Source organism: Tauraco erythrolophus, chromosome 21, assembly GCF_009769465.1.
Source record: "Tauraco erythrolophus isolate bTauEry1 chromosome 21, bTauEry1.pri, whole genome shotgun sequence".
Classification (NCBI taxonomy): Eukaryota; Metazoa; Chordata; class Aves; order Musophagiformes; family Musophagidae; genus Tauraco; species Tauraco erythrolophus.
The window spans coordinates 5,259,996-5,285,774 of record NC_141485.1 but is presented as its reverse complement, the minus strand read 5'-3'; the positions used below and the strand labels follow the sequence as shown (position 1 = coordinate 5,285,774).

General features: G+C 47.5%; 1 protein-coding gene across 2 annotated transcripts; it reads right to left on the bottom strand.

Moving 5' to 3' along the window:
* Window positions 1-1,709: 1,709 nt before the first annotated feature.
* Window positions 1,710-17,274, bottom strand: NUFIP2 (nuclear FMR1 interacting protein 2). 2 transcript variants are annotated; one of them, XM_086624495.1, is made up of 5 exons: window positions 17,091-17,274; window positions 12,321-14,030; window positions 4,389-4,421; window positions 3,813-3,867; window positions 1,710-3,528 (listed from the first exon to the last, which is right to left on the bottom strand). In XM_086624495.1, the coding sequence occupies exons 1-4, from the start codon at window positions 17,272-17,274 to the stop codon at window positions 3,815-3,817; spliced, it is 1,980 nt and encodes a 659-aa protein (XP_086480621.1). In that variant the 3' UTR covers window positions 1,710-3,528; window positions 3,813-3,814. The 2 variants fall into 2 exon arrangements, with proteins under 2 accessions (XP_086480621.1, XP_086480620.1); XM_086624494.1 differs by having other exon boundaries at window positions 1,710-3,867.
* Between the last annotated feature and the right edge of the window lie 8,505 nt (window positions 17,275-25,779).

Here is a 25,779-nt window from a genome sequence, read left to right as displayed (position 1 = left end):
TGCTGCACCAGACCCCATAAAAAAGATGCTTGAGGAGCTGCTGGCAGAGAAGCGGTGGGGAAAAGACCAGAGGAGGAAGGAGACAGCCCCTGCCTGCGCACGGATCCTTCCTCCAATAAACACACAGCCTGGCAAGGGAACCGGAGGAAAGGGACTCATCAGACCCACAACGGGAACAGAAACGGGAGAGAAGCCTTAACCTGAATTAGTATCTTCATAGCTAATAAAAAAATAGGCCGTGATCTCTCACCCTTCGTGCCACTTTCCGCCACTATGCGTATTTTCAGGGGTTTTGTTTCGAAACGTGCTTTACTCAGTGTAATGAAAGAATGGCACAAATAAGCACGCGCTGGCTCTCCCGACACGAGTGAGATGCTCGCACGCACACCGACAGCTCCTCGTCCCCCCGCACGCAGACACCCTCGGGTGCGCACCCGGGAGGGAGCGCGGCTGCACCCCTGCCCGGGCTGTATTTGGTTTATGCTACAGTACTAATACTCTGAGTCAAACAAAAACAAAACAGAAAAATAAAACCAAAACATGAGACTTCTCAGTAACACCTTAGCATTATTTAAATGTGCTAAATTAGTCACAGCTCAATTTCAGTTTTTTTTTCTTTTTTTTTATAAGTTTACACAAAAATAAACAGAAAACAGATTAAATCTTAAGATTTTTTTTTTTTTAATAAGTGCTCAGTAAAGAATTGTGCGAGGACTTTGGGAGGACTGCAGGTAGCGACAGGGCGAGTTACATGACAGCACAAGGGTTTCTTCCATGGTCCTGCCTGGCTCTAGGCAATAGTCTATCCCAAAAAATACTGCCGGTGCTGGCGAGCCGGAGCTACAAGAGCTCAGAGAGAGGATTTCCTAACCGCTTAGCACTGAGCACACGCTTTGGAGCTCATGGAGGGAGAGAGGCAGACAGACATCTGAAGAGAGGACAGTCAGAAATACAGCAGAGAAGCTGCAGGTGTTTCTGGATGGGCACCACCAGCAAGGGGCCCCGGCAGCAAGACAAAGCAGCAGGGATGGACATCAGGGAGGGGCAAACCAACCCAACCCACCCCTTGAACCGTGTTTCAGCAGTTCTTTCGCTATTTGGAAGTCAGGCTGGACTCGGCCGAGATGCGCATCCTCAAATACTCCGCCGACTCGGACCTTTCTAGAGGCGCAGGGTCAGACTCTCAGCACAGGATATTGCTGTTCAGCTTCTGCATCGCGCCAGCCCCGAGAGCAGATCTGGGGGTGGGGGGTACCAGGACAGCACAGACCCCAGGTAAGCGAAACAGGGTTTGTTTTTGTCTTTTTTTCTTTTTTTTTGTCTTTTTTTTTTAATTTTTTTTTTTTTTTAATGGAACCCAGCCCTTAAGGCGACAAGTGACTACACAAGGCAAATAAATACACAGCAGAGCCTTAAAGCCAGTAAAACAAACTGGAAACTTTGCTATTAGCCTTCAACTTTTTCAAAATAATAACAGTAAAAAGGAAAAAAACATTTCTTCCACCTTAATCTTCCCATCCCACCATCCAGTTTGTTCAACACTTTAAAGCTCAGGAATGCCCCGACTCTTCGGCAGCAAGAGCCAGAGGCGATTCCGACTTTTGGCAAGCAGTTGGGAGACTCAACAGAATTAAAAGTAGGAACGTCGGAGGACTAGATGTCGGGCACATCTGTAAACATGTTATACATCTGAAAGTTACACACGCCTGTAAAGGTGGTACAGTTTATAGGTGAAAGAAGTATTTGTGACTGGCCAACCACACATTTCTGAACCTGGACTGATACAAGATATGATTACTATATAGTATGATACTACAGTATTATACTATATAGTATTTTATACATAAAATGGAGTAGGCAATCCATAGTCAAACTCGTAAAACTAAGCGTGGCAGAAAGCTGGCAATCTTACAAAAGGTACAGAATTAAGTTTCATTGTCCCACCATGAACCTAAGCGTCTCATTCAGGAACAATCTTCATAAAAGAATAAAAACAATTAAAAAACACACATGCTACATACTCCTAGTTAACAAAAAAAAAAAAAAAAAAGAAAAAAGTGGATAAAACTAAGCACAAGGGGTAGGCAAAAGTTTTGGGCTGATCTGCTTCCTGTAATGCCCCGAAGGGTCCAGTCTAATTTTCAGGAGACATCGGCTGCTGCTGACCTTGATGCCCAGCAAGTATTTAGCCAGTATTCAGCCATGATGAGCATCAGGCACCTGTAGAGCTTGGGCAGGTCAGAAAACCCTTTTTTGCTTTATTCACTGCTTGTTCTTGCACTGGACCCTGTGAACTTCCCAACTTTTTTTAAAAAAAAAAAAACACACCCAGAAGAACTACCCGACCTCAAGATGATTTGGACGCACTACACAAGCTGCAATGGGACAGACTGGGTTACACAGCTGGAGTCTGCAGTCTGTTCAGCCTTCTCTACCACTGCTAGGAAGCTTTCCTCTCCCTGGGATTTATAATACTTTTTTTTTTTTTTTAATTTTTAAATTATTATTTTCATTCCTAAGTCCTCCATTTTTGTAATAAAATATATTTTTATTAAGAGATAATTAGAAGCAGAGCCCAGAAATACACAGACTGCATTAAAATATAAAAGAGCATTTCCAACGGGCAGGTGCGGAAGCCCAGCCACTGGCGTTCTATGGACAAATTGAAAAGGATTCAAATTCTCTCTTTTTTTTTTTTCTTTTTTTTCCTTTTTTTTTTCTTTTGAATTTTTTTTAAAGAGAAAAAAAATAATTCGAGAAGGGTGAAAATTACCAGAACTCAATTCCTCTTCAGTTTTCCAATGAAAATGGGAAAAAAATCCAGCACATTTAGTGTTAGGGGACAGAGCAAATATGAAGCACCTACAGTTGAAAGCAGAAGTTTGTTTTTTTTTTTTTTTTGCTCCCATTAATATAATGGTATTAAATTGTGGGAACAGTAGTTTTTTGTCCTTTTTTTTCCTTTTTTTTTTCCTCTGTATTAAATGCCTAAACATCGCTTATTTTTGCATGTTGTCTTTAAAAATGAAAGAATTCTTCAGTTGCAATAGTCCAACGTGTAACCGGAGCCAGGTCAACTGTGTGACTTCACCATGCATCCTAGAACTGCAGTATTACCATCTTTTCCCCCAGAAGAAAGATGCTTTAAAACAACATCCCCAGCATAGGATTGGCTGCTTTACTCCTGGCAAAACATGCGGATTATAATTCTCTGGGCTAAAAAAACCAAAACAAAACCACAAATTTCAAGGCGTTTCTCCAGCATTCAATGGAAAACAAAATAGGAAAAAAATTAAAAACAAAACAAAAACATGGGGGAGGTGGAAGGGAAAGGGGAGACGAAGGATGGTGAATCATTCTGATTTCCCTGTGATTAGTGTGTCACTACAGTCACAGAACAAGAAACAGAAACCTTGTCAAGTGGAAATGCCTCTCCAGTGGGTTGCTGTTGCCCATGTAGACGACAGCAGGAACTTTAGAACCGGGCTTGTAAATCGAGTCTGTATTCGTTAATCACTTGCATTCACTCTTTAAACAAAAACAAAACGAAAAAAAAATCTATTCAGTACCGGAGATTAAATAATCACGTGTGTAGTCTCGTTGAAATAAATTTTCAGATTCCTTAAGAAGTCTAATTACTTTCAGTTGCCATTTTTAAATAACTATATATATATTTGTATATATTATCCTGTGATTCTAGTTATGGTTCCTCTGCTGCACTGAAGATTTAGAAGGAGCATAAAAGCCTTTTGTCCCCCATGAACAGCACGAGTGCTGCAGAAAGGTTATAACAGGCAGTCTCGTCTTGCTACCTTCATTGATCCGGGCGATCCATGGCTTCATCGTAAGTGATTATCCTTGTGGGATCTGGAAAGAAAGCAAAATCCTAAGTTTTTGAAAAGTGACTGTCAGGACCTGTGGCTCAAGACATTCAGAAGAGACGTGCAAGGGGCTCAGCTGCCCACCTCGCACCCCTGGGAGCAGCACCCGAGTCTCCGCTCGCTGCTCTTCCCAGAAACTAACATGGAACATCTTCACTGGGGAAGTGTGGGGACACACCAGAATTTAAAACTTATTCTCAGGCATGATGCCCAGCGCCAGGAACAGAAAGCGATTATTGTACGCACAGCGGGAAGAGTCGTTAAATCTGGTTTGACGCTGGTTTTGTCACTCTTTTGGAGACTCTGCTTCTCTCTGAACACCCACCCCATCCCTGTCCTGACTTTGTGATCCAAAGCACAGATGACCCCAGACTACAAACTGCAGGCACTGAAGATCTCAACTTGGGCAATCTCTGGACACCGAGACGACCTGCTCTCCACACCCATCCCAACAGACAGAGCAGGAACAGAGCAATCTGGTTTATTTATTCTTTCCAACATCCTTACCTTGCTTCTGCAAATTCCAAACCGCTTCCATTTCTGTGGAGGCAAAATGAGAAGACCATTGTTATTATGCACATTTATGCTGCCATTACAGACAACTCCAAACATGCTTTAATTTTCTGAGTGCATCACAACACCATGGCAGTTGCGTGGACAAAGCCAACCCCATCCAGCCCAGCCCCGACCCAGCCCACAGGACTCCATGAATTTGACGTGAATGATCCAGCAATAAAAGGCAGAGGGACGGCAGTAACATGGTCTTAAGGGTCAGAGGGCCAAATTGAGCACCAGGAACGTCACCGCCATTCTCCACTCCTACAGATAACAATCTAACTTCGGCCTTTGCTGCTCTGGCTCCAACGCTCCAACATTACAGCCTCGACAAGTTGCCTGGAGAGATGTTTTTTTTACAAGCTGACGCTTAGCGTGTGTGAAATCGGAACGGATGGACAAAGTGAGTTTCTCTCGGTGCACAGCAGGCATCTGCTGAAGCACACCACGCAGAGATTACTGCCAACATCACCGCGACACCGCTGCCAACGTATCGTCCGAGAACGCGGTGCGATGCTCCAGGCACCCGGCTGCCCACTTGGCTTGCAGCTCTTTTCCCCCAGTTTATCTCTACAACGCTCTTGTGGAGTGAAGACAAACCAACCCTCCCCAATTCTCGCTGAAAGAACACGTGCTTTTGTTCACCTGAGAAATAACAGCAGAGTTAAATGCTCTCTTCATTTGCTTTAAGAGATAGAAAGCTCTTCCCTTTAAAATACCCCAAATTTAAGTCGTTTCTTTAGAGACCTATTCAAAGTAACTGCATTTAGCCACTATCAGTTGGAATTTTGTGAACAAGGATATTTATAAATTTGTATAAGTTAAATATAACATATATAACACTTTATAATTTATAAATTTGTGTAAATTTTATAAATTTATAAGTTTTGTGAACTAGAATATTTATAAAAGACACTAACTGTACCCTGTGGCCAAGTTTAAGGGACAAAATTATAGAAAAGGAGCATTTAGCAGGAACACAACCTGCGAGAACAATCTTTCAGGTCTCCCTCTGCCAGGAAGGAGGGTGACAGGACCCTGGTAGGGGCTGGGGATGGAGAACGGCGATGGATTATTGAGCTACACAGTCATGCGCAGTAAAGCACAAACCAAGGCAATAAGTCAACTCACCGGCACGGGAAAGGAAGAATTAAAAACCCAACAAAACTCCTGGCCTCAGCACGACGTGTGCCAAGTGTCACCTCCATCCATCGCTTACGTGTTCACGTCCCTTCTCCAACCCTTCATCTCTCCTTTGTCCGCTACAATCTCAAGCTCCCCGGGGCAGGAAATGGGACGCAAATAAATATCGCCAGCCCTCTCTGCACAATTAAGTCTTTTGTAAAGAAGCCAAAATTTTACGAGTGCTGTTATTTCGCGTCATGATAACAGCAACGATACTTCGCACTTTCGTCAGGGGAACCCGAAGTGCTTTGGGAATAGTAACCGGCCTCTAACACCCCCAGGAATATCAACAACCCAAGGGACTACCTCCCTCACCCATCAGATGCAGATTCCCCAGAAGGAAAAAGAACCAGCTACTAAAATAACCTCCGGCAGAGCTAGTTCTCCATTCAGTGACATTAGATGCATCATCCCCTAAAGAACATCCCCCATTTTAACAGCTTTCCCCAAAGGCAGGGGACAGAAAACTACTCTCACGTTGTTGGTTCCTCCACATTAGAGCAATGTTTGAGCAAACAGAAGGCAGAGGCAGAAGTGCTGCCCGCTACTGTATCTCCATGCAAAAAGACCATGCTTTCTTTTGCACTTCCATTCGGTCCCAACTTTGCCGGACACAAGAAAGTCAACTGCTTGTATTATGATGTGCCTGACAATAAGACAGTGAGATACTATCAAAAACATACCAAAAAACTTTTTGTTTTTGTTTTGGACAACAAAAAGTTGTCCAAATTCTGTTTTAAAAAGACCTAACAAACCAACAGCCTAACCTCCCAACCTTTTCAGACTTCAATCTTCCTTCTCCTTCTTCGGAAAGAGAGGGTGGTGTAAAGTGTCCTGTAAATCCCACACACCTGGACACTCTGGCTGGCAGATGCTCAGCCTGACAATGCTACAAAACCAAAGACCATCGGCAAACTGGATGTGATATCGATCGTTACTGAATATTGTCTGCCATCAGAAGAGCAAGAGCAAGGTCCTCCCCTCTACCTGGCCAGCGGCACATGGATACGGGACAGCACAGCTTAAGCACATCTACCAACCGAAGTGACTTCTCGGAAGAAATAAAAAAAATAAATCTCGGGCCAACTACAACACAAACTAGGAAAAAAAGGTTTTCCTTCAATCTAAAGATGGGATTTCATTATTTGTTTTGCTTTATTTGATAATAGATTAGAATGAGTTTTCCTCCCATTTCTGCATCCGTTACAGGCTGTGGTCATCTACCACCATCCTAAGGTGCTGTGACAAGTGCCACGACCACTGTAACAGTGGTTGGACGGACCTCAGTGACCGACTTGGTGGACAGGCAGCTCAGCAGAGCCCCAGTGCCCAGCTCCAGCTAACCAGAGCAGTAAGCTCAGGGATGCAGGGTGGAGGAAAAGGCAGCCCCTACGAGCTAGTCACGTAAGATGCTCCAAGCCTGCTTTCAGCCCTCCTTCCCCGGGCTCAAGGAGCTGTTGTCCTGAACAACAGGATGGATGTCGTTCAGGATGAAGTGACCGTGGATAAAGTGTCCACCATGATTTCGAGCAAGGAAGGACTGCCACCATTGCTCATCCCTGCATGAGAAAAGGGATATCCTCACCATGAGCCTGAGTCCACTTCTCCGAGATACCAACCCAAAACCCAGCACTGCTGCTTTGCAAAGCAGAAGGTCAAGACCTGACCGACAAGACAGGGGCCACCATTCCCAAAAGAGGACACGCAGCTGGGCAAATGGCATTGCTTCCTTCTCAGCAGACTCCAACCCAGCTGGAGAAATGCCACCAATAAACCCTTGCACGAGGCGGTGGCAAAGCCAGCCCTGCTCCGAGCCAGGGGCAGAACTAGGTCACCTCCTGTGCCCCTTCCAACCTCACGTTTTCCAGGATTTTTTTACAATTAGCCTCTCCACAGCCCTCTGGCTCGTGGTTTGCTGACAAGTTGCTGACAGCCCCAGCCACATCCACCTAACAAGCTCCAGGGAGAGGAATCACTTCTTCTGGGGACGATCGCTGAAACAAAGGGTCGGTGGAGGAAGGCTTTGATGTCAGGACCACACTAAGGCACACTGGTGGATTGCGGTGAGATTCCTCATCGGTCAATAAACTTTATAGCAGGGCTGGTACATAACCTTGGAGGGGAAAGAAGCCTTCCTGCGATAACTTGTTAAGACAGGCACTTTTATAGATATTTTCTTTGCTAGAGAGGCTGCCCCTGCAAACGGAAGTGTGTGCACAATGCCACGGTACTAGTTCTTTGTTCTTATAAATCTAACATAAAAACTGGTAATTGTGCCTAAAATGCAGAGCTAAAAAAACCCAAAGAGAGACCATCCTTGTTGTGTCCAGCAGATAGAAAAATCAGACAATTAGGTGAGGGGATGGCCCTGGAAACAAAGCAAAGGTTAAAAATTCAACACTGAGGAGACTCATCGCTGTACCGAATACACTGTACTCATCCTGCAACTGGAAAAAGCAGAGACTTGAAGGAGAATTAAATCAGCTTTTTCCCCACAGCTCAGGCCCCACAAGACCATCAACAGACTGCGATCTCACCCCTTCCCACCAAGGGGGATGGGAAACCAAGGCTTTTTTTTTTTTTTCTTTCCTCCCCTCCTCTCCTGATGTACAGGACGAAAATCGCTGAATTCACAGCTCTGCTATTTCTTCTGACCCAGTTCACCATTCCAGCGAACACGGCTCCTGCCTGGCCCACGCTGCCTTGCTCTATTTTCCACGCTGCTCTTCTGCTTCTTCACGCGAGCAGAGATGCTGGTGCAACCAAGACAGCGAGAAAGAACAAAGCAGCGGCACAGGCAGAAACTCAGGGGCAAGACAGAAGAGTAAAACACTGCAGTTTCTTCTCCTCCACTTACGTGGTCTTTGCTGCTGCGCAGCTAAACCGGAGACTTTGATTATTTGATTTTTAGCTGAGGACAAGCAAACCACTGAGCTTCCCAATGCAAGGCTTGAGACGTAGAGCCCGGTGCTAGTGACAGCTGGCCCGGCCTGGAAGACTGCAACTGCCCAAATACGATGAAATTCTGCAAAGCATTGACAATTATTCTGATATGAAACATTTCATCCAGCTGTCTTTAAAAGGAGGAGAAAAGCAGCAAGAAGATACTGATTTCAATATACGTAAAGCTGAGAGACACCCAGTCTCCTGCTTTGAAGGACCAAAAATTCTGCAAGGACCAGTTTTACTTCGAAAAGATGAGGATTTTGGTAATACCACATCAAGGCAGAAGTTCAGTTGTGATCTAGATAGGGACAACATCCCCAAACAAGAGCATCACTCCTTCCTGGCCCTTCCAGTCTCCCACACTAAGCTACCGTCCCTGTCTCCAAGCACATGAACAGGAGGCCCACCAGTGCTCAACCACATCAGGTCTACCTCCCTAAATCAGATATGTCACCTGCGAGTGTCTCAAGGCACCGTCACAAACACCGAGCGGCACGCGCTGTCAATAAAGGCAGCCACGGTGAAGGATCGTGTTTTACAGTCAAGCAGATCAGATGATCACGGGAGTCTTTCTGCCCTTTTATAAGAAAAAAAGCAAAGCAGGGAGCAGGGGCACAGAGGAGACCAGCACTGAAAGCATCCAAGAGAAGAACAGGAGGGTCCATCATCAGTATGTTCCCAGTGCCCTGACTTCTGGGGGAAAAAGCAATCTGGGCACACACAGAGGAGCAGTCTCCTCCACCATCATCACCACCACCTCGCTCCGCAGCCGCCCAGCCCTACACCCCGGCACGGCCACGTCAACACGCGGGGTGCTGCGGTGGTTCAGGCAGGACTGCTGTACCAGAGCCAGTCCACCCTGCGTGCTCCCTCCTCCATCCATCCCTTCCCAGGGAAGCCGTGAAGCAATTACAATCTGTAATATCCCTTGCAGTCGCTGGGCAAGCCCTGCACGGGAAAACCTGGTTTGCTGGAACAAAGCTACTGAGCAAGCTAGAGGCTTTCCCACAGCCTGTTTACAGTCCAAGACAAGGATCCACATAACGTGGAAGGGCTCAGGGAAAGGATCCTGCCATGCTCACCCCCGTCCTCGCCCTGCAATTGTTTCTTTTTTGTGTCCCTAACCCCTGAGGCAGGGCAGATTTGAAGATCCAACTACTGAGACTTTGCTCAAAAGCAAACAGATCAATCTGAAGAGGGAGAAGTTCAACCTCCTCTCGAAATCAAAACCAAACAATCTGAGGATCCAGCCACCCGGGACACCCGAACACTGGCCCAGGCAAACCTGCACACTTCCCAGTGTGGGAGGAGGGGAAGGCAGCTTGTGAAAAATAAGTGAGTGAAATCGTTCCTTTCCTATTGCAGAGGAACTGGATGGCGAGGAGTAGGACCTCAGGAAAACAGCCCAAGATAAAGGGAGAGAATGGTGTGGGAATTAACCACTGCAATGCTGCCCTGCAAACACGCTCCAGCAGCTATGTTTTCTGGACGTGTTGCAGCACGCTGTGCCACGGGAGCTCATCCGCGGGGCTCTGGCTGCAGGATCACAGCCATGAAGAGGGGACAGCGTTTTCCACCTGCGTGGAGCAGAAGATCGCACCATTCCACCCAGTACCCCTTAACCCAGCCCTCCCCAATGGACTTGTGGACTTGAACATACACAGAAACTCAACACCCAACATCATCACAGAAGATGTACTAAGACCTAGGTTGATCTCCTGCTTTGTAAACCAGCAATATCATCTGAAGACCAAGTAGGAGAAAGACAAGCTCAAGCTGTTTGGAGCACCCTTATCACTGCATTAATGACAACACTGATTAGAAACATTCATCGTTCTTCACCCCTAAGTAACACCTCAAAGTTGGCACAGAAACAGCTTGAAAAACAAATCGGCACAGGGGAGTGGTGGGGCAGGAACCCATCTCCCCAGGGCATCACAAGGGTGCTTGCTCCAGATGCTCAAAGCAAAGAGCATTCACATGCAGAAGAATTAAAGAGCAGAAACCAGTTATTTTGAAGAGCACTTTAGGTGTCCATTCTTGCCGGTGAACGTAATTAACTCCTGTGTTTAGAAGAACTAAACGCAGCCACTTTGACGTTAACACCTCCTTAAGAGGACATGGGAAGGGAGTGTTCCTTATTTTCCTGCCCTTACTATTGTTTTCTGGGGTCTGTCTTTCACCCAGCTGGTGAGAAAGGGAGAGCTGAGGAGTCCTGCGGTGGCTGCTACAGGAAAGTTCAGGCTGACAAAAACAGAGACAGACTTAAGCGTTAGAAAAATCTGCACACTGTCAAGAAGAGGATTGCCTAGGACTTCCCTTCTACACCATGCTATGCTTTCTGGTACCCCCTTTTCTGATGAGAAACTGGGATTTAGGCTGCGGGCAGACACAAGAACTGAGAACAGAAAGCTTGCTTTAATGCTGGAATAGGTTGAGCAGGGGGCAGAGGACGAAGACCAGAAAATCAATTGATGAACACTGTTCTCAAGAATACTAGAGCTTAAAACGTTAACATTGTGAGAGTGTTATGACCTGGAAAAAAATATTTGGAGTTATTCTTTTTTAAATAACTGGATTTACTATTGCTGAAGGAAGCCATCTAAGTTTCCATACGCTATAAAAAGAGTTTGCGAACAGGTAATTTAAGAACTTTGCTCTGGATCAAAACACAGCAAATTTGCCGATGCCACCCAAACACTGACCCCACTGCAGAGGGGAGCAAGACATTATCCACACAGGTATGTGGAACAGTAAACAAAAACCAGATGATCACCTTCTTCCCTTCAGGGCAGGGGGATGCAGGGAGAGGGAAAGGGGAGAAAGATAAAAAAGGAACTGTCCCTGAGTTTGTCAGGGCTGCCAGGCTCTCCTTAACACCAAGCCAGGACCAACAGCCAAAATTGCCACAAAACCTCAGAGCTCCTGGGGCTGAGGCTAAAGCAGAAGGCAAGGTGTCCCTCAGTTTTCCTTCTCTCCGCTCCCAGTTTAAAGCATCTGTATCATGTTTGAGTCATTTCAGTCTCAAAAAAAAAAAAAGGAAAAAAAGGAGCTGGACTACAAAGGACTCCATGAAAGCAATAAAATAATCTGAAAGATTTGGCCTACAAAGACAACAAGAGAATTCAAGCTGCAGCTCATAGAAGAACTGATAAGCAAAGATTTGTCTTGCCATTGTCATAATACTCAAGAAGGGCAGGAGAAAAGTGTGTGTGTGTGTGGAGTTTGCAAAAAAGAAAAAGTCACACCACGAAAAGCTGTAGGAATATTTTCTCCCTTCCTTCCAAGCCGTGATTTCATGGCCTGATCTGCCCAGGGGAGAAGCTGCAACACTTTGGTGGTAGAGGTGTGAGCACAGACTAGGAAGCCTTTTCAGTGAGGGAATATCACCTGGCAAAGCTGGAACAGAGCAAGTGAACCTACACATTTAACTCCTTTCAATGCCAAGAAGTTTAGGAGGACCTGCTCATTCCATAGAAATTACAATGCGAAACACCCTAGCTAACCATTATCCCTATTAACACCACTTACGCTTGTCCATTGGAACAAGGAAACAAACACCTCTCAACATCAATTAAACAACCGTTGGATAACTTTCCCAAACCATTATTGCCATTGGAGATACGCAAGCAAAAAGCTCATTTGTAAAACAATCAGAATTGCTGTAAGGAATAGATCACGTTAGAATATTGCTCTTAAAGAATAAAAGAGAAAAAGAAGAGAATGCCCTTAGGCAGCACGTCAAGCCATTACCTTTAGTGTGATATATAATAGCAGCCCTCAGGTCAAAAGAACCCCAGCTATCTTTCCTTTCTAGGCCTCTCTGGTACCTCTGTTCTTTGGCGGAGGCTAGCAAATTGTTCGTAGGAGAGGCCAGAGGATTCTCTACTTCATAGTCTTTTGAAAGAAACACTAAAGCACCTTGGCTACCGGTGTCTGCCTTTTGTGGGTCACCTGTGTGATGTGACTCCAAAGCTAAGACACCACCCTCAACAGCAGTCCCGGGCTTAAGAATAGCACTAAGAATTTGAGGGCTAGTCCGTTTATCCAGCTCATAAGCCTTAGGAAACACAGGTTGTTCAGTTCCTGAGGGAATGATTTCAGCACACTGTGAAACCAAAGTGGCAGGATATTCCCCTTGAAATGTCACTTCCATTAACTGACTATCTGCAGATTTCCCCACAACGGTGTCAGGGCCAGCGCTGGGCTCGTTTATGAAAGACAAGCCCCACTGATTCTGGAAGATATCTCCCAGGTTCTGCTGATTCGTCTGCGACGGGAAATCGACTTGCGCTGTACCCAGAAGCACAGTTTGCATATTTGAAGGGTAGATAAAAAGGCTGGATTTCTTTTGTTCGACAGCTGTTGAAGTTGTACTCGTGTCCTGGGGAACCGACTCAGAGGAGGTCGATGGTACAGTACTAGCAGCAGTTGAGAGCAGTGGCTGGGTCCCTGGAGAATACACACTTCCATCAGTCCCTGCTAGAATCGGCCCGTTGGAGAAGCTTGCAGAAGTAACAGATTTCATAGCAGACATGGGGACTTGGGACAGTCGACTTGATGTTTGGGCATGAGCTTCCCCGGCAGATGATGAAGACGACGAAGATGACGTGGATGGGGTTTGAGCTGCTTTGTTGAGGTTTTCTTTGACTTTACTTGCATAACTTATTTTGGGAACGATTTTAGCACTGCTATTGTCCACTGGAAACACTGGGGGTGGTTTAAACAAGGTCCATGAGTCCTCTTTAGACGCAGTCGATGATGCGTGCTTCCCTTTGGGCCGGTCATCAAACTTCTTGCTGCTAATCCCAGGTTTGGCATCAGAGTTTTTTCGCTGTACATCCCCAAGCCCAGGCTTTCCCCGGCCTGCTCCGCCAGCCCCAGCCTCATATTTCCAAACAGGCTTAGTATTTTCAATTCGGTTCCCCTTTTGTTCACTATAATCAGGCTTGAAACTCTCAAGTTCCTGTTTTAAGGTTGGTGCGCTGACCTCCTGTTGCATTATTTTGTCCTGTACTAGATTCAAGTTCTCACAACCCTTGGCACTGTTGCGCCTGCCTTTCCGTTTTTTAGGTGTAGTATATCCACTCTCGGAGCCGCTACCATCGTTATCGGCCCCTTTGCCTACGTAGCCATTCGTGATATAGCTAGAATTATTGGTGACCACACCGTTTGGAATAGACACTCCCTCTGGCTTCTCTGAGGATTGGCTTTCTCGAAGTTTATTTTCGTAGGACTTCTCATTCTTTTTGTCCATGCTATTTTTCTGAATGAAGTTCTTGGTTTTGATTCCGGCTTTCCCCAAAGCACCGGCCTTCACAGTCTGCTTTGGGGTCGCGTTAGTGTCTACAAGCTGCTGGCTGCCATTGGGTACCCTGGATCCCGGGGTGGTGGTTTCATCGGAGCACAGGTCCTTTAATGACACTTCTCTTTCTCCTGCGTTACCATTTAGTTCTCCGTAGCCTAGAAGAAAGCCAAAAACAACAAAAGGCAAGAATTATAACGCGAAATGTTAAACTTCTGATTGCAGAAAGCTGTAATCAGCCCCAAACATATCCAGTTTCCTCAAGCAGACATTTTAAAATAGGAAAACATCTAGTCTCTGATGTATAAAAGCATACGTTTATTTGCTGGAAACCACAGCAAGAAGGGTTAAGCAGAAAGTACCAGCAACTACTGACTACAAAGCAAAAGAATATACAGACACTGTGTAAAGAAGATATGCTGTACTAAAGATCACTGGCAAGCTGGAGAGCTATTTCATCAGCTACTATTTCCAGGTCACACAGAAGAAAAAAAAAATAATTCCCAGGATGCTTCAAGACAGAGGGATCCGCTGCCTTTGCTACAAGATTTGTTGAGATTCAGAATCCATACTGTGAACAAGGGCCAACTCCTACCATCTCCATCAACACCAGCAGCCCTCCTCCCCACCCTCCTCCCATAAACCATCTCTAATAAAGACAAAAAAAAAGCCATTTTCCAAAAGGACATGTGCAAGTCCAGCTAGAAGTTGCATCTCCTGGTTTCATTTCAAAACAGCAACCAGCACCTCCCTACATGTGCTCTTTAGCTTTGGAAAGGTGATAGAACTGGGAAGAAATGCATCCTGCAAGCACCCTTCCACCACCAACAGCAACTGGCCTCCTGCCTGCTGAGGAACTTCAGTATTCCAGTCCCTCGGAGGCCCAGCACCAGCTCCAGACCCAAGCAAGAACAGCACTTGCCGAGGGCTCCAGCTCACCAAACCACGATCACGCTGTGTGCTCAGCCTTCCATTTTGCTTCTCAAGATCACAGTTCTGAAGTGAATCTTGAGAGCACAATTCAAGCGAAGCTGGAGCCCAGGACAGTCCAGATTGAACCACCTCATCTTCCTCAACTTTTTTTTTTTTTTTTTTAATTCCAACTCTCTGGCCAAAGACTCATTGCTTTCGAGGACCCCAGCTACAACGCCCCAAGCCCTGAAGCCCCACTGAGAGATGGGAAGAGCAAGCTGTACCCAGCTCAACAAACACACTCCAGCTGTGGACCGAGGACAGGGACTCCCTCCTACTTGCACCCGCTCCTCCAGGAAGAGCATTATCCTCACTCCTCCTCTGACTCATCCGTCCTCCTTCCCGAGGCTGGAAAGCCTTACATCTCCTTACATCTCCCGCAACAACTGACCCACCTAAGGCTTCATCTGCAGCCAGGGTGGCGTGAAGTCAGCCCAGCCCGCGGAGTCCCCCAAGAACCAGAGCGGGCAAAACTCCAGCTTGAAAAAGAATGTTTTTGTTGTTGCTGATGTTGCTGAAACTAACTGCTGTACTAAAAATCATTGTTATCCTCACATCCTGCAGCCTCAGATGTCTGGCAGATGTAACTGCTCAAGTTCTGTGCAAGTCGGGAACACAAGAATCCTTGTAGGAATCTTCACAGAAATTCCACAACTGAGTTTGCCGAGAGGGATCAAAAAGGATTTTACTACACGCGAGTAATCTGTAACCACCACAACTTCCACGGTAACTTTCCAATACGCCATTAAGAATGCTAATCAGAAATACTTCATCCTAGAGAAAAACGATAGGAGGGGATTCTCAGCTGAGTCAAGCACTAAGAATTAAGTACTTGGGAATAACGTGCAGAGGAAGCCTTCTCAAGAGCAACGTGCTATAGCTGACCTTGTATGACTCAAGACTTCTGACACCACTTATTAACGAAACAAAACAATAAGAGCGGTCATAAGACCATTGCAGATGAGGAGCAAAAGAATAAAATGAAGAACAAAATCCATTTCAGTAAGTCAGTGTGTCAGCAGTTTCTAGTTCCAATTTTCAAGCATTCACAACTCAGCTGCCTGAGTTTTCTCCAAATCAACATTTGGCACAGCTGGCTCTGGCCTGGACACAGAGGTGCAGCCACCAAAATTTAGGAAGAAAAAAAAAAAGGATGTCAAAATGAACAGGTGAAGAGTATTTGGCAACTTCACAAACCATTTCGTAGCTGGAAAGGGAGGGGTGTCAGAGCAAGCGCACACTGAAACCCCGGGCACACTGCAGACAGTGAAATGACTGCTCAACTTATTTTTGCTCAGTAACTTATTTTAGCGTGTGCCCGGTCGGGTCCCTCCCTTCCCCCGCTCCGGGGGCTGTACACGGGGGCACCGTGCACGGCTCCGGGGCACAACCAACCCTACCGATGCGAGCCGGGTCCCTTCCCATCTCCCGCCTGATTATGTAAATGAAAATTTCAAGGAAAAAAAAAAAACCACATAAATGTACGTGGCATTCTGGCTGGCCTCGTAATCGCCCGCTGGCTTTGAACCCACACCAGCCCCAAAAGGCGATTTTTGAGAGACGCAGCAAGCGGGCAGCCCCCCACGTGTGCGACGGGGGGTCCGACCCTGCCCGGGAGCAGCCCCGGCCCCCCCGACCCGCCCCCCCGCCGCCGGCAGCCGCCGCGCAGCAGCCAGGGCCGCCCGGCCACCGCCTCTGCGGCGCTGCCGCCCGGCCGGCGCGCCCGCGGCTCAGCGCAGCCCCTCTCCCGGCCGGCCCGGAGCGCGCGGCCCCGGCCCCTGCGCCCCCCGGCTACGGGCGGCGGCCGGGAGGGAGGCGGCCGAAAGCCCCCGGGCCGGGCCGGGCCCCGCCACGCCGCGCCGCCTCCCCGCTCCCGCCGGCGGGGCCGGGCCGGGCCCCTCCGCCTTATCTGACTCATTGATTTTTACGCTCATCAATTTTTAACCAGCGCCTCGCCCCCCGCTCCCCCTCCCCGGCTCGGCGCGGCCCGGGCAGGGGGCAGCGCCCCTCGGGGCGGCGCGGCCCGGCCCCACGTGCCCGGCGGGCGGCGGCGGTGCCGGCGGGCCCCGCGGCTCCCGCAGCCGCGCCGGCCCCAACATGGCGGACAGGAAGCGGCCCCAGCGCGGCGGAGAAGCTTCCAGCCGGGCCGGGGGAGGAGGAGGAGGAGGAGGAGGAGGCGGCAGAGGAGGAGGGCCCCGCCGCCGCCCCGCGAAGGTCACAGGCCCCAGCCCGCCGCCCGCCCCGACCTGTTCTCCGCTTCGGCGTCTCCTGGTGCTGCGGGCCGCCGTGCTTGTGCTCGTGTCGGAGCGGCGGCTTGGGCTGGGCTCGGCCGTCGGGCGGCGGCAGGTAGGCGCTCTGCGGGTGGTGGTGGTGGTGGTGGCCGTAGTAGTAGTAATGGTGATGGTGGTGGTGGTGGGGCTGCTCCTCCATGGGGGGTGGCTGGCGGGGCCGGGCCGGGCTGGGCGCTCGCTGCTGGGCCGTGCGGCTCCGGCGCTGGGACGCGGCTGGCGCGGAGGAGGCGGCGGACTGGCAGCGCCCGCCCTGCAATCAGCGAGCCGCGCCGCCGCGACCGCCCCCCGCCCCGCCCCGCCCCGGCCGCCCGGCGGAAAAGGAAGCGGCGGCGGAGAGGCGAGGCGGTGCGGGCGGGACCCGGCCCGGCTTTCGCGGCACAGCCCGGGCGGGCCCTCCGCGGGGGCAGCGGCAGGTGAGGCCGCGCTGCCGGAGACGGGGCCGCCGTGGGGCCGGTGGGCTTGGCCCGCACCCCCCTACGAATAACGCAGCCGAGCCGGAAAAAAGGGCTGCGCCGAAGCCATCTCCTTCCCTGCCCTCGCCGCTGAGTCAGGCCTCGGCGCCTGGCGAGCAGCCCCGCGCCATCGCTTCCGCAGAAGCGGGGTGTTTCATAACCCTGCTCCGCCGCCTCGCCCCCCGGAGCGGAGCGTGTCCCCGCCGCCTTTCGCTGCAGGGAGGAGGGCGGCTCGGGCTGCAGCAAAGCCTCGTGCTGCCGTAGGCGAGCGGGTCAGCCGCGGCCGAGCGGTGCGAGGCGGGAGGCTGCAGCGGGCAGGGGCCGCGCTGCGGGTATTTGGTCAGGGACAAATCCCGCAAACCGGCGCGTTTCCAGCCGCAGTGACGGAGAACGCGGGAGCGGCGGCCCGGGAAAGGCCGGGTTGAGCTGCAGGGGCTCCCGCAGGCGCCGGGGCCCCGGTGTGCTCCCGGGCTCCACCCGCAGACCGCCCGGGAGCAGGGCATCGGGACAGACCCCGCCGCTGCCCCCTCCCCGGGCCCTGCCGCTCCTGCCCGAGTGCGGTGCATGGCCAGTACCCTCTGGTGAGGGAAAAGTGGGTTCCAGCAAACGCTCTCTGCCCGCTTCTGAGAGAAGCACTAGAGATTTTGACCGACGCTTAACAAAAAATCGCAGTCAGGTTGTTGGAAAGCCTGAGAGCGGAAGAGGGGGACAACTTGAAACTTGTCAAAATTTGTAATGTATTTCATCGTACTGTTTCGAACCGCTGATAATCCCATGCAGAGCACGTTCAGTGGGGCGTTTGGCAGCGAAACGCTCTGAACTCTTGCCTCTGCTCTCAGCATGCTCCAGCACGGTAGGAAAACCCAGCAAGACTTTCCCTTCAGGTCACCTCTCCTGGTCAATGGCTCCCAGTTCCCTCCTCAACACCAAGGCAGAGCAGACAGACCCAGAGACTCTCCATGGACACCCCGGCAGCACTGAGAGAAAGGGCTTGGATGTGAATGCCAAGCAGTGAGGAACTGAGGCAGGAGTTAATTAGGAGGGTAGGAAAAGGGCAGAGAGAGGGATGGGGAGACCAGAGGTTGACACAGGGAGTCAGAGGCAGAGTCCTGCTCTGTGTTACATCGCTACTCCAGTGTGATTAATTACCTCCAAACGCTCACAGCGTGCACCACAGCAGAGAGGAAGAGCGACAAAAGAAAATCTGATCCTGTAATTAAAGACCGTTATAATTAAAAAAGAATAAACAGGCTGCATACACGATCTTAAAAACAGCATTTCCTTGCTTCCCAGGGCTTGCACTTGCAGCTTTAAGGCCCATCTGTATATTTTTAATATTTTAATAAACAAAATTAATAAAGTTCCTGTGTCCAGAAAGCCCTATCAGACTTTGGCTCTGTTCTGCTGGGTACTGTACAAGACAGAGCCCAGAGATTTTTACAGTTCTCAAGTTTTATTTCAACAGGGCATAGCTGCAAGTTTAAGCCTCAAGCACAGCTTTCCATGCCACCCCCCTCTTTAATACACAGGAGGTAAAACTTCCTACCAGAAATACCAACTTCTACATTAATATAGAGGATTTTTTTTCAAGAACTGAGGTACCTGAAATATCACGAGTTCTGTGCCAAACAGGCCCCACAGTTTACATTTCTTTCAGCACAATGCAAAGCAATTTAAAACGCAGTGCGACCATTTAAGCAACTATGAACTTTGGGCTTTTCCGTGCTCTCAGGAATAACGGTCCTTTCAAACACTGACTCATAGAGTGACCTCACAGCGCTTCGGAGACAAGTCTTAAAATGAGGAGTCAGGCTTTAATCACAGTTGACATTTTATTGGTGGCTTGGAAGAATTTATTTTTAATATAAGGAACTGGCTTGAAGACATAAACTTCAAAAGACTCTGAAGAAAGCAAACAATTACGGACAAATCAGCTCTGCACACACCTGTACCAGAGATCTAAACACAGAGGGCAGTGAGTTGTCTCTTTGTGAAAGACAAAGCGACTATTTTGCCGCTTAGAAGTGTCATGTTGTCAGTATAATATTATCTAAAGCTTGCAAAAATGTATTAAAAAAATAATATTCCAAAATCCTGCAGCCTGGGACCCACCACCTTCTGTGGCACACCCAGCAAACACAGCCCAGGCACCACTCCGCAGGCATCCCACCCCATGAGGAGGTGAACGGCACACGCGTCTACGAGGGGGGGGTCACCACCCCGCTTAGTGCAGAGATGTGTTTTGAAGGTACTGCAAGTCCCAGCATGTAGGTGGCTCCTACCTGCTGTGCTGAGACACGTAGTCTTCAGCAGTTGCACTTTAAATTATCGTTAGCACAACGTTGCACCAGGTTACACCACGTGTTAGTATTCAGCAGTTGTTTGGGATGTGCTCTCCGTGGAGAAGGGAAACCGGAGGCTTCCATGCCTCCTCATCTGCAGTTTTCCTTCCTCCTGCTCTTTGAGTTTGGCAAGCCGGCAGGGTCTCATGCAAAGGAAAGAGGTAATTTTCCTTGGAATTCCACACCCGGTGCCAAGTATTCCCAAATCTAGGAACAAAGTTGGGCACAGCCAGCAGAATTTCAGTAATTTCTTCAAAGCTTTATTTTATAAAGTTTTGAAGCAGATGGCTTTTCAGACAACCTGCCATTTAAAGCTGCAAAACAAAGGCAGCAAGGAATGAATTGACTGCTACAGAAATGATGAGAAAGTTTTCCTGGAGAGCCTGACTTGAGATGAGTTTTGAATTCATATGAAAATGCAGTTAAACTGAGAAGCTATTCCAGTGATTTTCTAAAGACAACTAATTTCCTTTCAAAGGAAGTGTCTCTTTAAGACACTACGTATCATTTCCATTAAGTGTTTTCAGGGAAGTTAAAATTGAAACTATAAAATTAATCCGTGAAAAGAAAAATGCTGGCTTTGTAATATTTCTTGTGCCTGTCTCCTGTTTTAAGACTCAAAATTGGGAAACACCAAAATTACCATATTTATAGATGTTGGGAAGGGCTCTTAAACAAAGTATGTGTGGCATTCACTTACATTTTTGCCACAATGCTTTCATTTATAGCAAGGGTTCAGACTTGCAAAATGCTCTATATTCCAGCACATCCAACCTAACAGATGTTCAGTTCCAGGTACGTTTATAACCACACTATTCAAAACCTTGCCACATTTGGCCTCAGAAATGTGATCATAGAATGGTTGGGGTTGGAAGGGACCTCAAAGATCATCCAGTTCCAACCCCCCTGCCATGGGCAGGGACACCCTCCACTACACCAGGTTGCTCAAAGCCTCATCCAACCTGGCCTTGAACACTTTCAGGGATGGGGCAGCCACAACTTCTCTGGGCAACCTGGTCCAGTGCCTCACCACCCTCTGAGTGAAGAATTTCTTCCTTAAATCTAATCGAAATCTCCCCTCTTTCAGTTTAAAGCCATTGCCCCTTGTCTTATCACCATATACCCTTGTCAAAAGCCCCTCTCCAGCTTTCCTGTAGGCCCCCTTTAAGCACTGGAAGGCTGCAATAAGATCACCCCAGAGCCTTCTCTTCTCCAGGCTGAACAGCCCCAACTCTCTCAGCCTGTCTTCATAGCAGAGGTGCTCCAGTCCTTGCATCATCTTCATGGCCTCCTCTGGCCTTGCTCCAACAGCTCCATGTCCTTCCTGTGTTGGGGACTCCAGAGCTGAACGCAGTATTCCAGTTGGGGTAGAGGGGCAGAATCACCTCCCTCGACCTGCTGCCCACACTTCTTTGGATGCAGCCCAGGATACGGCTGGCTTTCTGGGCTGCCGGATGTAAATCATGACTGTGTTGTACTGAAATACCAGTTGATATTCCTATGTTGGAGGAAGACTCAGGTCTTGGAGTATAAGTAGTTTAGTCAGGATGGATGAGAGGGATGCCAGTGCTCCTTGCAGCCTTCTGCTTGAGCAGGGGTACAGCTATCTTCACACCGTTCACAATACTGTCCCTCACAATTACGTTCAGGTAAGGTGGAGCCTCTCCATGACTCCATTTTTGTCCATTTATAGCTACAAAACCAGTGTCTTTAAAGACTTCTCTCTCTAGAGACAGCCTGATGGTAGATTTTGGGTTAGAGATCTTAAAACACAGCCAAACCAAAAGGATTTAACCCTTATCTGAATTGTAAGAACGGATACTGTGGACACTTATCTCTCCCATCCCTAAAAATTATTTCCACCTAATAGCACATGCTGAGTTAGATTTTTTTTTCCTAAAAACTTAACTTCCAGGTGCCAGAAGCACACTATTTTAATCCTTCATTCACTCTCCAAAAATTAAGGCAGCCCAGCACCAAAAATAACCATAGGGCATAGTTTTGTGAGGCAGCAAAACTGACGTAATGGCTAGCTGCTCCCAAAAGGGAAGGTCATCTCTCCCTCTGCCTGCCTCTGCAGCAGCACTGGTGCTTCTCTGAGCCTGTTTGAGAAGTTAAACTAAAAGGCAATTCTTCAGATGAAAAAGTGCACATTTTTGTTCTGGTTAAGCTTCCTGAAATGTTTCACTGAGGAGCCAAACAAATATTAATGCTCTTAAGAACAGGCTGTAACTACAGCAACTCAGGAGTTGCCTTCTACAGCCAACCCCGCTGCAGGGATGACCCCTTCTGGGAATTGGGCCGTGGGGACACAGCTGGGGTTGCAGCCACTTAAGCCATCTAATTTTAATTTGCTCATATTTGTGAGTCAATCCCCTGGAGCACCCAAAGAGGGACAGCGTGACGACCCTTCAAAGTGTTTTGAGCAAGCTATAACAGAATGGCTGTAACCAGTGGGACTTCCTTCTGGTGGCTACATCCATTGTTTAATAGGACTAGATCTGAGGAACGTCCCCTGTTGTAAACACATTGAAGTGTTCACACAGGCATGAGTAACATCTGCTGCCCATATCTGCATGAAAAATTGTTTACTGGAGTGCAATCATAAACTGGAGGCAGCTTCTTGGACACATATAAGAAGCGGCACAGGAGGCAGGTTGGCCTCAGCCAAGTCTCTCATCATTACTTGTCTGGGATTTCAAAGAATCCTGGCTCTGGACTTTCAGACAGTCCTGGATCTCCTCCTGCTTCCCAGGATCATCACAGGGACCACAGAGAAATCTGCACAAACACCTTCCAAGGTGCTCTTGCAGAAACTGCCCTACTGACGCACAGGATTGTATCAGTCACTGCTTGCAGTAGACTTTGACCTCTGGAAGGCAAATGAGAAAAAGCTCAATCCACAAATCCCAAGCACTTTTTATCTTGTTATACAACACAAGTCACAAGGTCGCTAGTCACTTAACGTTTCATTCTCACTGCGTTTGGATACCAAGTACGCATTATTTTGAAATAGGGATTTTTTTTTGAATTATTGTTTTTTAAATATGCATTGGGTATGTCTGTGTCTGGCACATGGGGACTTAAATACTTGTTATTTGGACTCAAGGTCTCCAACCTAACAATGCCCAGCATTGGCAGAACATCGAATCTGGAAGGGTTGTTATATGAGTTATTACTACAATTGCTATTTCATTATGTGACACAGGGCAATGATGGCTGACTACAAGATTAGGGATTGAGAAGAGCCCTTGTCCAAAGGAAAATTAAAAAGACTGGGACCATCCACCTCTGAGAGAGTGAATCAAGAAGTCCACAGTGAAGGTATTACAGAATGCATAGCCTAGAGATAGCAGTTTGAGAACTTTTGTTCACCTTATCTCAAAACACAGGAACACAAGAACATGAAGGGGAAAAAAAAAAAAAAGGTAAATTAAAAGATAAGCAACCACCTTTCAATGCTTTGCATAAAATATATATGGAATTCACTGGCATGCAACATTCTTAAGAGCAAGGTATTGTTAGTATTCTCAAACAATTGGCATAATTCGGCTAAAAGTAAATATTTAATATCTAAAATAGATGTTTTAGAAGGATGATTATCAATCAGTCTTCAGGGTACAAGTGAGCTTTTATTTCTTAGGATTTAAGAGATTTCTGCTAGGTATCCAGCACCTGGAGAGCTCAAATAGAAGTGAGGGGCAGAATTTACTCATCATAAAATCATCCCCTCCAAATCATGAACTGAATATGAACAAGACAGCTGAAGGCTCCAGCTAGACAGGGAGGAGAACGCGAGGCACTAGAGACGAGTACTGACCAGCGAGGCAAGCCATGGTCACTGTGCAGCAGATGCCTGTTAACATCTCGATTCCACAGAGGGGTCGTGCACCCTCAACAGATCTATGCCCCAATTTATCAAATCATATATTTGAGTTACTAAGTGACAACACTGTGGAAGACAGTCAAAGGCCAGCTCTCACCTTGTCTTTAGCCCTACTTCCTTATCTTGGAACCTGGTCCACAGTGCCACTCTTGTTCTGCCACAGTTTCCTTTACTTCACTGCTTACCTACTCCCAAGGACTGAATTACAGGACAAAGGCTATTGTTTGCAGCAAAGGGTTTGTGGAACAGCTATTCTGGCACAGCTCCCCAGGTGGAGATACAGTTCATATAGGCAAAAGAACTCACTAAACCAACTCCTTAAAAGGCAAACTGCACCATCAGAATAAATCATCTCTACATCTTTGCTTTTTGCATGCCATCATTGCTGCAGGGTGAAGTCTGGGAGTTTTACATTCCAACCTGCATAACTATTCTGACAAGACTAGTAGTACCTTGACCAGGAAGACAAGATGCACCAGGAAACAAAAACAAACAAAAAAAAGAGCTTGATTTGTTTTCTTAACTGCTACTTTTTTGTACATATTGAAAGAGAAGAATGAACGAATGAGCCATGACCATTGGCTCTGTTAACAATGGGAACTGTGTCCAGAAGTCACCTCTGGGTTGAAGAATAGCAGCTGAATAGCAGTACACGGCAACCCTACAAAAATTTATTTACTACACCCATGGAACAAGAATATTATGTCCTAATGAAGCTATAGTGAAACACAAGTAAAATCTAAAGACAAGAACATGAATAATTTGTCTAGAATCAAATCAGAATTCTAGATGTAAGATCCCCAACTCTACTTGGACTTCATACGCCAAGTCCAATTAATAATATTCATTCTTCGTTATCTTCTTTACACTGCAATAGACCTCATGTTGGCCCCAGGAAAGGATATGAGTCAATCCTTGACTAACTGGCTCTGATTCACTGAGGAACCAACATATATAAAATCATTCAAGATAAAAAAATGCAAAGGTTTGCCTCACTGATAATTTATCTAATGGCTGCTAAGATTGGAGTAATAGGAGAGAGATGAGAGAGAACGGCATTACATTGCTATGGAAACTAGAATTTTCAAAATAAATACCTTTGCAGAACTGAGGTGGCAGATCTAAAATAATCCATACTGTTTTCAACGTTACCTCCCTTTGCTGCGAGATCCATCCAGGCTGACCAGCCAGGCACAGGCAAAAAGCTTGCATGCGGTGATAGAAGATATCCATCGCTCGTGTTCCTTATTCCCGTGCAGGTGTGGGCTCTGAATAGAAACCTCAGCATTTGGCCTGTTACCTATTCAATTTTGGGAGCCCTCCTGCCATGCAGCCAGTCTGGCCAGGCCCATGCAAAATGAATTCATAACCACTTGAGGCGGGAAGCGTTACCTTTATCCCACCATACTGATAATCCCAAATATTTGTAGAGTCCCTTTTTTTAAAGTGAATTAAGACTACACAATATATAAAGCTTTGTGAAGTTTCAATTCCCCTACTCACATGAGGAAACTCCTTACCGTGTGAATGGTTCCACTGCAGTTACTGGTCAGGGTATCCAGTCCTTTGCTCCCTGTTAGTCCTGTTTTGGAAAGATGGTTGGTAACTTCCCCACATGTGCCTGGGCAAAGGGTTTCTCATTTTAGACACACACGTATCTCCACACCCCGCCTACCTAGTACCATCTCACTGACTGCTGCTGTAAACAAGCCTAGGCTCCAGAAATGCTGACTCACAGTGCTAGGACTATGGAAAAATATTTAGAGTTGCTAAAGAAGTGAAGCCCAGCAGGTTTCCTGCCCTTTCTCCTTATCTGCGAGCCTCTTGCCATGACAGGCTGTAATGAAGGACCTTGCTTCCTGAGAGGAGGCAAAGAGTAGGTACTTGCTTCCTAAAGATAGCCCAGATTCCTTTGAATTCCCAGTTGCTAGCTAGTAATTGCAGGCAGGAGAAGAAACCCCCCA

Bases quoted from the DNA above. Each gene is read 5' to 3' on its own strand.
- NUFIP2 (XM_086624494.1), bottom strand. From the start codon at position 17,274: ATGGAGGAGCAGCCCCACCACCACCACCATCACCATTACTACTACTAC. The intron at 14,031-17,090 runs GTCGGGGCGGGC...GCTTTCTTCTAG, and splicing joins GACGCCGAAGCGGAGAACAG to GCTACGGAGAACTAAATGGT. The intron at 3,868-4,388 runs GTAAGGATGTTG...CTTTCTTTCCAG, and splicing joins TTGGAATTTGCAGAAGCAAG to ATCCCACAAGGATAATCACT.